At 39.8% G+C, this 11,607-nt stretch overlaps 2 protein-coding genes across 5 annotated transcripts in view; one reads left to right on the top strand and one right to left on the bottom strand.

The window, feature by feature from the left end:
• Positions 1–198: 198 nt before the first annotated feature.
• LOC130162448 (ankyrin repeat and SOCS box protein 12-like) lies at positions 199–2,969 on the top strand. 2 transcript variants are annotated; one of them, XM_056366188.1, is made up of 3 exons: positions 199–635; positions 1,303–2,070; positions 2,642–2,969. In XM_056366188.1, the coding sequence occupies exons 2-3, from the start codon at positions 1,308–1,310 to the stop codon at positions 2,791–2,793; spliced, it is 915 nt and encodes a 304-aa protein (XP_056222163.1). In that variant the 5' UTR covers positions 199–635; positions 1,303–1,307; the 3' UTR covers positions 2,794–2,969. The 2 variants fall into 2 exon arrangements, with proteins under 2 accessions (XP_056222163.1, XP_056222162.1); XM_056366187.1 differs by having other exon boundaries at positions 201–639.
• A 585-nt stretch (positions 2,970–3,554) lies between these two features.
• Positions 3,555–11,607, bottom strand: part of LOC130162446 (zinc transporter ZIP11-like) — an 80,689-nt gene continuing 72,636 nt past the window's right edge. For all 3 annotated transcript variants that reach the window (XM_056366185.1, XM_056366184.1, XM_056366186.1), the window contains exons 7-10: positions 6,945–7,014; positions 5,337–5,435; positions 4,569–4,727; positions 3,555–4,455 (exon numbers count right to left, since the gene is read on the bottom strand). In XM_056366185.1, coding sequence (XP_056222160.1) covers positions 4,377–4,455; positions 4,569–4,727; positions 5,337–5,435; positions 6,945–7,014 — 407 coding nt within the window. In that variant the 3' untranslated portion in view covers positions 3,555–4,376. The remainder of the gene's footprint in view (positions 4,456–4,568; positions 4,728–5,336; positions 5,436–6,944; positions 7,015–11,607) is intronic.

The following is an 11,607-nucleotide window of genomic DNA, read 5'->3' as shown; positions in this document are numbered from 1 at the left end:
AATATGTTAACATCGCATAACTAGACATGCTAATGGCTGTAGTTAGGCACAGCCATACTTTGTGCTAAAGCCTATTGTCGTCATGCTAAACATGTACAGCACTGGGACTTTTAACTACATGTATCACTCCGCTTCACAGGTGCTTCCGGTAACCGTTATTTAGCGTTACATTAACGGTCGTTATCTGTCTTAGATTGTAACAAACTTTGCAAAGATGAATATATTTCAAGAAATAACATTTGTATTAAATGATTAGTGGCTTCCTACCTACCTATGACCGAATCACAGCCGTTCTGATATTCAGCAAATCACTCCCTCTCGTGTGATATTGCGTAGTTAAGTGATTTCTTAAGTATAAAAATAAGATAGGAAGAAAACCTTTAAATACATCAGTGAACATTTCAAGGAAACTTTAAATCAGACTTTAAGAAAAAGCTTAACCGGCCCAAAAACAGCCTCCACACCAGTTGGCGGCGGTAATGCTAATATTCGCCAGCCGCCATTAAACCTCGAAGAAGAAGAAGACGAAGAAGAAGACGAAGAAGAAGAAGACGAAGAAGAAGAAGACGACGACGACGAGGAAGAAGATGAAACAGGAAGATGAAGGCAGCAGCAGCAGCAAGTGAAGACGCATCGTAGGTAGGCCAATATAAAACAACAAAAAAAACATATTAGAAACGGTACTTTATGTTGCCAGAACTCATTTAAAAGCCACGGCACGCGAAGTTTGCGACGCCAAATTTGCAGGTTAACGTCGAGTTGGTTGTTTTAACTGAATATTAGCAAAACCCTCCCTGTTGGGGAGCACGTATTAGCACAGATAGGTGACGTTAAACTGTGTGTTGAATGGAGATACAATAGGTAGCGACTGTACTGTAGTACGGAACATAGTTCACATTTAGCCAGCGTTTATGCATCAAGCTGTCGTTGAATATGTCTTCTTTCCCCATCATCCGTCTGTCAGAACAACAACAACAACACAAGAAGAAGAAGACGTCATTGCTAGAAATAAATATTTTACTCAACAGTAACATATTTTATATTATTATTTTAATGCCCAATTTTCTACGACACACTTAGATAAATTAATAAACATTAAATAGGTAAAAGTACAGAAAAACATATTGGTGTTAACAAATAACAAATAAGTTACTGCACACATCTTAAAGCACGTATATATATATATATATATATATATATATATATATATTTATGCCCACAGAGGGTTTGTCGTCTATTATTTGTATTGTACTAATGTTTATCATTTGTATGTGATGTGTGTTTTCTGTCTTTCCGGAGCAGGTTCTATGCTCCGATTAAGGACCTCTGAAGAAGAAGAGAGTAGTTGTGAAATTTCTCAGCTAAGACAAACAGTGTTACAAAACAATGACAGACTCCTTGATGAGATGCTCTGCCAAGAAATCTACAAGAAGGTCATCAACTGCAGAGGTGGTTGGGGCATTGCAGGCACGCCTCTGCACGCTGCAGTGTCTAAAGGCCATCTCAGCTGTCTGCAGGTCCTGCTAGCCCACGGAGCCTTGGTAGACTGCGTGGATGTCAAGGCTCAGACGCCTCTCTTTGCAGCTGTTCGTGGGAAATACCTGGACTGTGTCTTAGCGCTCCTAGGAGCAGGCGCCAACCCCAACGGGAACTCATCCAACAACTGCTCCCCTGTACTTAATGCTGCTCGGGAGGGTGATGTGGAGATATTAAAGCAACTGCTTAAACATGGTGCAGAGGTGAACTCTCGCTCCAAAGTCTTGCTCTGGACCTCCAGTGCCAGGGTGTCGAGCGGGCCGCTGTACCTGGCTGCTGTTTACGGACACATGGAGTGTTTCAAACTGCTGCTCCTCTACGGGGCGGACCCAGATTACAACTGCACAGATGCAAAGCTGCTGAGTTCTATCAAGCAGCCTAAAACTGTGCTGGAGATGTGCCTCAGGCATGGCTGTGGCGTGGAGTATATCCAGCTTCTGATCGACTTCGGTGCAAACGTCTACCTTCCTACGCTGATCATCGAGAAGTCCACGAAGCAGAACGAGGCTGTGGAGCTGCTTCTCGAGGAAAGAGGTGTTGAATGAAAAATATTAATCATCCACGTTTCCGTTCTGTTCTGTATTCTCAGTGGATGGTACCAAAGATAACAAAGAAAGAAACCGAAGGCCACTGCATTCTTGTTAAACTTGAGCAGTTGCATATAATCTTGAGACTCAAATTTGTAAAGGGTTAATAGCATTTTGGTTCCACTTTATTTTAATGAGTCTGTAATTTCTGAATAATTTTTTTATCATTTTCATGGACGTTCCCTGGAAAGGACGATATAATGTGGTGCTAATTATAGGGAAGTAGAAGTGTTGTTCATTCGTTGCACTTGCAATAAATGAATTCCAGGTAATTGCTTGTGTAACCCAGCGTAAATTTGTCTACAGACAAGAATACAAAGTTTGCAATAAATTAGTCCCAAATTACATTGAGTAGTTAATTTCTGGTAAACATCACAAACAGCCACAAAAAACACCCTTAAGCTTTAGACAGAACTTGTTAGATAAAATTTTTCTAAAATCACACAAACAGTCAGTTTTTAATTGTATTATATTGTGTTTGTTTTTACTTACACATTTTATGTCTCTTCTGTCTCCAGGAAATCCAAAAGCCTTGACCTCACAGTGCCGACTCGCTGTCAGAAGATACCTCAAAAAGATCGACAAGATCCACTGTATCGACCAGCTGGAGATGCCAACAAGTCTCATTAACTTCCTGCAATACAAACCTGTCCCAGCCACAGTTCTGTAGCTACGTGAGATGGAGGCGTGTTTATGTCAATTCATTTTTATTTCAGCTACAGCTTTTGTTTTATTTGCAGCTTATGGACCACCTTTTGTCTTTTCTTTCTTCAATGACTTGTTGTTGTCATGCGTTGTTTTGTTAAGACTGATAAGTCAAAATATTAAATGTGAGGACAAATAGTGTGTGGCCTCTGTTTCATTATTAGTATTTACCCTGCAGCTTCTTCAGTCACATGTTCATCACAAGTTAGCTAAGTATTTTAGAAGAGCTGTTTTTCTTTTATGAAAACTACAAGCTTGCCTCAGTTAAGTTCCCTCTAGTACTTGTACTAGATCAGGGTCAGTGTGTGTAAAACCACTCAAATCAAAATTATAAGAATAATTATAATAATTTTGTAATTTCTGTTTTTCTCTTTTGTTATTTGTTGAATTAAAAAATAAGAACCAAACCTCACAATAATTTAAAACTCTTCACACGTCTCCTCCGTCAGTTAGTGACTGGGCCGACAGGTATGTACTGAAAGTAGTTTGGCAAAGTATTATAGGTTGATAAAAGGTCGACAACAATCGATGTGAAGCTCATGGTGGGAAGTAAAGGAAAAGTCAGGGCGTCACGTTGAGATATTTCAGTCTGGACCAAAGTGGAGGACTGACTGACCAAGAGTCTGATAACAGACAGAGAAGTGAATCTTCTTCATCTTAAATGTCCGAAAGGCAGATGGATTAAAACACACTGAGCGACCAGAAAACCAATACGTTGAAGAAAACTGAGAATCACTTGGTTGTTTAATTATATAAATATTTAACATATAATTAAGCATTTTAATATTTAGACATCACATCATGTGATCCTTCAGACTGAGCTGTAGATGACAGGAGACTGTTGAGAGGGAGATTTGTTTAGAAGAAGATAAAGTGATGTATTACATCTGAATAAGTCAATTAATTACTGTCAAATATCCACATAAATGTCATAATTATGCAGATTGAGAATAAGTCACATTTGGAATTTCATACCTCAGAACACCATAATCACACTGTGCCTTGCAGAATGAAATTAGCAAAATCTAATTTTTCATGCACGGTCCAATGAATGAACGGATCAAACACCAGACTTCAAGTATTGCCATTATGAGGAAATACAAAAACTGGAAGAATTAAACTAAAAACAAAACAAAAAAAAAATTACATTCATTTAACGTTCATAACTGACAGTTTTTTTTTTTTTAATTTCTAAAACAATGTTTTCTGAAAAAGAAAAACTCAAAAAGCCGCATCCTCTCAAAAAACATTCACCAGCTCTGCAATCAGGAGTATATTCATTAAATATTTATAAATTCATTCCCTAATGAGTTATCCACCACACATTAACGATAATTAATCAAGTACAGTCATCCTCGTGTGTTTTACAAAACAGTTCTGTTTCCTGTTGTTGAATGAATCAATTTCAAGTAGCAACAATTCATAAATAGTGTTTCAGAATAAAACACTTCATTTGGTCCCCTTTTTAAAACTGAGGTCAGCACCACTGTCACGACTTCACGGCCACTGAGGGTTTCTGTTGACATGGTACCGTTTGTCCCGGTGACCTCAGCCTAGGCCCACGTCCAGCGACATCATCACTACGAAGCCCAAGATGGAGGTCCAGGATGCCAGCTTCCCGTTTCCACTGGTGACGCCAAGACAGAGAAAATTAAAAAAAACAAAAAAAAAACAAAAAGTGAAAAGTGCGTGATGTTGGAAAAAGAGCGCTCTTCTTCCTTTACCCATGATCCTTCTTACCTGACTTGAGCCTCTGGTATGATGTCATCTACCACCACGTAGACCATCGCCCCGGCAGCAAACGCCAACGCATACGGCAACAGAGGTTCTGCCAAAACCACAGCGACGGCGCCCAGTAACCCGGCAACAGGCTCTACCATCCCACTTAACTGGCCGTACCTGAGCGGGAAACAACAACAATCAATCAATCAATTTGTACAGAACTCTTCATACAAACAATGCAACACAAAGGTGCTTTACAGGAAAGAAGCAACAGAAAACAACTAGAATATTATTAAATCAAATAAAGATTAAGACAAAATAAAGATAAAACAATAAAATGCTAAAAGAGAGGAGATGTTTGGAAGAGAATAAAACCAGGAATAATAAAATAAAAAAAAAAAATGAAAATAAAAATAAAAATAAAAATAAAAATAAAAATAAAAATAAAAATAAAATAAAAATAATAATAGAATAAAAGGAAAAACCAGTAAAACAGTTTAAAATATATAAATAAATAGAAAGATGAATAAATAAAATTTAATAAAAAGACTACAAAGGAAGGTCTTGAGTTTGCTTTTAAAAAAAAACTTTCTGCTGCCCTCAGGTCTGATAAAAGCAATAATACTTTTAGTGATGAAAAGACGCCTAACCATGGCATCTGGAAACAATCAGGTTACAGTATCTGAATTTGAATTTAAAGTATCTGTACTGTATCTGTACAATGGTTGTTTGTTGTTTGTTTATCGTACTCTGAAACAGCTGACACAGACACGTGTCTTCCCTTACCAGAAGGCCGTCCATGTCGAGACCCCCGCGCCGCGGAGTGGCAGGCTCACCGCCAAGCCTTCTGGGAAATTCTGGATGCCAATGCCGATGGCCAGATTTCTGAGGGAAGTCACAAATAATAAACAGTCAGAACATTAAATATTTGCAACTGAACAGAACACGAGACACGAAGATATCTCACCTGATGAAGGGAAGAACGAGACAGAGTTTCATACATTTACTTTCTTGTGACATTTTCTTGAAAATCTATCACCTCAAGATTTCCATTGATAATAATAATAATAATAATAATAATAATGATAATAAATAAAGGCTGCTTTACAGAGTAAGAACACAGAGTAAATAAATAAAAATAATAAATGAAACAGAGGCGAGAGAGAGAGATTAACTAAAGAAATGTAAAATATCTGTTTAAAATCAGAGGAAAACAAATCATGACCATGACGTCCAGTTTCAGGCAAATACATATTTAACTTCAAGAACACTTTCTTTAGAGTCAGACTCTTTATGAGTGTGTGTATGTGTGTATGTGTGTATGTGTGTATGTGTGTATGTGCGTGGACACATGAATGAGAAAAGAGACTGTAGAAACAAAGCTGAGGTTTCTGGCATCACTCCATCTTCTTCCAAGGTGCACGGAGAAAGGAAAAATATTCTAAAGAACTCAAAACTCCCAGCAACACTTGCAGTAAACAGAGGAACTGGATGACCCTGATGAATGATGAATGTATTCTTCTGTACCCTGCAAGTGTTGCTGGGAGTTTTGACCTCCTCAGTACCAAAATGTAACCACCAGATGTCAGCAGCGAACCACGCAGCACCTGACTGTCCAGCCGGCGTTTGTATGGATGCAACTACAGGAAGTCCTGCTCATGTTGACGCCCTGTCCTGTACAGAAATGTCATATATGACATACAGTATATGTCCCTATATCAGGAGTGATGTCACCTGTTAAGGGGATATATTATTATCACATATAGACATCCTCTGATATATGAAGACATAAGTTTAAACATATATGAAATATCAATAATAAAATGTGTATATGTTCAGATATTAAAAATATATGATGAATCTTTACATATATGTACTATTCTGATCCCTTGCTAATTTCCTTCTTTTTATTTGATGATCATTTTAATGGCTCAACTTTCTCTACTTGTATATCCTTTTAAATGTTTTATTTTCATATTTTATTTCAACGTTTCAATTCTGTTTACTTTGTTTTTGTGGTCAGGAAAAAGGAGGATTTATCGTCCATGTGTTAGAAATAAAGTTTAAGTGAAGGTGCAGTCAGATTCTCTGTGTGTGACTGCAGTACCGCAGTGTGACCACTAGATGTCAGCAGCGCACAACACAGCACAGTTTTTCTTGTCATTGGGTTAACACCACAGACTTATTGAATAATACCTAAAAAAAGACATTTTTTAATCTCATGACTACCTGTCGTTTCACGGTGCTTCCCGGGATCCACAGTTTAGTGGCCAGCTGTGATGCTTTTCATGAATTACTCACTTCATTTCTCTCTTGAGAGAAGAACAGGGTCATTTCTGGATAAACAGAGATGTGATCTGTATAGATCTTTGTGGGCCTCGACACCAGTCTTACCTGGCACTCTCAAAAGTAGCAGATGAAGTTTTTCCAATGGCTCCAAATCCAACTCCCACAGCCAAGCCCTCTGCAGATATAAACAGACAGCAGACTCGTGACTTTCATGTCTTTGTCCTCTTTGAATCCTCTGTAACTCGGGAAAAACAAAACTTCAAGAAAGAGGAAGGAAAATGTCAGAGAGAGTAGAAATAGGAAAGTAAAGTGAGCAAAAAGGGCAATGCTTCATATAACACATGAAGGCTTCGGTCTGTTCTTTCTGAGGGAACCCTGTGATCTACTCACAGCAACAGTCCGTGGAGATTTCAAGTCCAAGGTATACGCTGTATTTCTTTTATTTGGTCTTACCTTGTGCAGTCAGGTTTCTGCTGATGAAACCTGCCACTGATGTTTCATTCCCCTTAAATGCATCTGCAGAGGAAACTACTGATCCACCACGGAGAGTACATAATAAAAAAATCGGGTCTTGCTTTGTTTCAAACTGTCTGAGCAATTGCACAGTTGATATTTACTTTGGAAAGCTTCTGCTTCTGCAACTGCGACGTACTACGACTGCTGCACCAAGGGAGATTACTACCGTTGTGACCTATCTCTGTTCCCCTCTTTGTGAGCTCTGCACACTCTGAGCAGCTTCCCTCTCCTCTGATGTTCCATTCGTCTCATCTGTTATTCCTGTCATGCATACTTTAAGTACACACCATTGAAACTGACAGTGAAAAGGTCACGGAGTGTGATCTATCCATGAGTGTATTTGTGTGTTTGAGAAGCGTGTGTGTGTGTGTGTGTGAGTGTGTGTGTGTGTGCGCTCATCGCCGTCAGATCTACAGGCGGCTGCTTTGCATTTCAGCAGAGGAAGGGAATTACACCTACTTCAAACGCCGACAAGCAGTCACGTCCGGTCATGCCATTAGCAGCTACATTATTACAATAATAAAACATGCAAATTCCCTGATTTTCCTTCCCCTCAAAGATTAAAAAAAACAAAACAAGACCAGAGCGAGCCCCACGGAGCTGTGCGCACAGATATCCAAGAAAAGTTGAAGTAAAAGTCTCGGAAGAGAGGTAAAGTCAAGTCTTCAAGTATCTACAACCTCGATTCAGCTTCTCTTGGATGACCATGACGCACGACTGAAAGCCTCCACAGAGTCACCAGCCTTTGGAATCACATGATCAAATCCCAAGAACTTCCTCCATTAAACAAACATTTTTCTTGCCTAAGAGCTCATTTAGAGTTTTGTAGCTCTATCCTATTGGTTAACACTATATTATTATTATTATTATTATTATTATTATTACATAATTACATCAGTAAAACAACTGTAGAGCGAATGTGTGAGAACATGGTTTTAACACTAGCGGTGACCACCTAATAAAAGCAAAACACACGTTTCTGTTTCTCCACTTTTCTTCTGCTCAGCACTTTTGTTTTGTTTTTGGTGCTTGATGAACATGGAGATTCTTTCAGAGCATCAGCAGCGCAACTTTGTCATTCATTACATTTACTGCCGTCCACGGTTACTGTCATCACATCATATTTATGATGATCACTTGTAGACAGTGATACAGTAAACATTCACTGGACCACAATAAATAAATAAATAAATGAATAAATAAATAAATGAATGAATAAATAAATAAATGAATCTTTGAAGCAGATGTTGTTCCAAACACATTAATGTCTTTATGCACCGGAGCGATACAGCTGATAGTCAGATACCATTTCCCTCTGGTCGCTCCCGTGGTTACTGATGTCACACGGCGAGTTTTACTGTCCAGCTGGAAAACTGGAGTCATATTTAGTCATTTGTTCTTGCAGCCAGAATAAGTGTCAAATGAAGGTTTTATTTTAAATGTATGGTTGATATTTTTGTACAACCACCTGGAATGGTTTGATGTGTATTAAAAAAAAAAGGTGTGAATCATGTCAACAGATCTCACTACAGCTGATCAGCGATGGGACGTTTTGTATTTCATCCTGTCGAATCAAAGCTGAGCAGCACTGAAGCTGCAGCGCACAGTGGCTCCACATGTACGTTCATTTCCAGCTCTTTATTTTAAGTCTTAAGCTCTTTAAATTGAGTGGCATAACATCAGTGACTGGAAAGGGCTTAAATACTTATTATATACTAGTAATTAGTGTGTTGTTTACCGTCCTTCAACCACTTCTCTCCCTTCCTATATATATCCTTCCATTGTCAAATGACTATAGCATCAAGCTACACTGCCTCAGACCAAGAACAAGCTACAGACAGAATAAGAGAAGAAAGAAGAAGCAAAAGACAGACGATAGAAAGAGCGGAGAGACGACACAATGGCAAGAGAGTAAAAGATCAGCAGCTGCAGACGTCCAGAGCCCAGCGGCCACTTCATTATAACCCCAGCGCCTGTCATCACATCTCACCACAAACGCACACGGGTTCACATCAACCTCTCTCCGGCCCATTACAGGTGAACATACCGCGGCTGCATTATGGGGAGAAAGCACCCTTCAGTTACACTGTGGGTTCAATCCATCTCAATCCTGTCTGAAATGAAACGCCACGGTGCCGTTAGAAACCAGCCATTAGAAAACTATCTGCGCTGGAGAGCCTGAATAAAACATCAGCTTAGAGAGTTTCAGTGTTTGGTGTTTGGCGCAGCTAGAACAAGGCTGGGGGCGGGCCAGACGTTTTCTAAAATCTAAACTGATCTAAAGATGCCGTTTTCACAATGACGACTTTCCTCCTTTTGTTTTCTTTCGTGTCTCTAAGTTTCAAACATCCCGAAGAAACGGTATCACGCGCTCAACGTAATCACTTAACTGTCCTCCTAATTCAGGAACGCCACTTATGCTGCCGAAGAATAACAACAGCTGTTCACCTGTAGTACTGCTGCACAGCTGGAAATGTGAGCGGGGGGGCGGGGGGTGTTTTGCAAGTCTGCCGAGCTAAGAGTCTTTCTTCCAAAACAGAGTTCGGGGTCAGCAGCAGGGGAGCACTAAATGCCCACACACCTGTCAAGGTTTTTACTCACGAGACTCATGCGTCAGTGTCTCTGCTGGAATCTCCATTAAATGAACGGCCATGAAGAGAATATCTCATGGACTGGACAGAACTGGATAAAAAACTAAACTTTTTACTTTCCTGGCTTCAGCTGCAGAACTCCTGACAGGCCTGACAGCCGAGGAGACGGGGCAGCGGCGGAGGAACAGGTACTGGTGTCGGCTCTGACACTGATGTGACTCAAGAATGTTGTAAAAGTCCAAAACACCAGAATCTTTTCTTACTTATTTATTTATTTTTTATCACTTGATGGATGGCTGGAGGATGTCTGTGCAGAACTCTCTGCTTTTGCATCACAAAGGAAACTTGACGCAGCCACTATAATAATAAAAGTAATAATAAAATAAATTAAAATCACATGAGGAGTCTGAATAAACTGAGTCACACTAGCTTCAGAGGCAAAGAGGGAAAACTGGTTGAGATGATTCTTGAGATCGGACCTGATTGTGAGTCTTTAACTGTCACGGAGGAAATGAGAAACGTTTTATATTGGCACCTGTGTTTTCACCTTTTTTTTTCTCATCCGTTTTTCACTCCCAAGAGGAAACTCTGACTGGTTTTGTGTGTGTGTGTGTGTGTGTGTGTGTGTGGCTGGTCCTACCCAATTCCTGTTTATTGTTCTATGCTCTTTTAAGCGAGTCTGGCGATGCTGCAGCTGACAGCCCATTGTCACAGCAGCCACTCATTTCCACTGCACTTTCCTTTAATCTCCTCTCCCGTCTCCTTCTCCACATTACTGCACCTCCCCTCTCTCAGCTCCCTCTCCTCTTTTCTACTGCAGAACTTTTCCTTTTTTTAAATTTTTACTATATTTCACATCTGTTTTATGGGCAGATGTTTCTTTCAACCACATCAAGGTCTCCTCTCATCGCTCTTTATGCCGTTGCTGTTCTTCCTCCCCTCATCAGGGACAGCAAGGTGACATTTCGAAATGCATCATAACTGGATCACAAAATACAAATTGCTTGATGAAAAACGACTTACTCCCTTGAAATGTTGAATTAACGGTAGCTCATCGCATGCCTGTATATTCAGAGCGACTCCAAAAGAGATTTGCTTTGGAGCAAATATCCTGTGTGATAGAAAATCGGATCAGTGAGAAATAACAAACAGAGAAACAGAGCAGCGGATTGATCAGTATGATGTCACTGCTCTGATTGATGTCATGAATTTGCCGGAGGGAAACTGTTTTTCTCGTGGACACGACGTCTCAGTGACTCCTCGAAAGAACTTCTTCTAAATTTGGCACAAACATTCACCATGATTAGATTTTGGTGGCTAAAGGTCAAAGTTCAAAAGGTCAAGGTCATGGTGACGCTCGCAAAACACAGTTTCTCAGTAACACCTCGAGGGAATTTCTACAAATTTGGTACAAACCTTCACTTAGACCCCAAGGATGAACTGATTAGACTTCGGTATTCCAAGGTCAAAGGTCACGGAGAACCTCAGAAAACACTTTTTAGCCATAACTCAAGACTTCACACAGCAATTATGAAAAAACACAGACGGTTGATGATTTATATGATTCTGGACAAACAGGGATGAAAGCTGAAACCAGTCCGAGTGGCGGAGGGATACAACCGGTGAGGCGGTGATTCTACTTCACTTGTGATTATTATTCA

Source organism: Seriola aureovittata, chromosome 21 (genome assembly GCF_021018895.1).
Source record: "Seriola aureovittata isolate HTS-2021-v1 ecotype China chromosome 21, ASM2101889v1, whole genome shotgun sequence".
Lineage (NCBI taxonomy): Eukaryota > Metazoa > Chordata > Actinopteri > Carangiformes > Carangidae > Seriola > Seriola aureovittata.
This window is presented reverse-complemented; position numbering and strand designations above follow the sequence as displayed.

Bases quoted from the DNA above. Each gene is read 5' to 3' on its own strand.
- LOC130162448 (XM_056366188.1), top strand. From the start codon at position 1,308: ATGCTCCGATTAAGGACCTCTGAAGAAGAAGAGAGTAGTTGTGAAATT. The intron at 2,071-2,641 runs GTGTTGAATGAA...TTCTGTCTCCAG, and splicing joins GCTGCTTCTCGAGGAAAGAG to GAAATCCAAAAGCCTTGACC.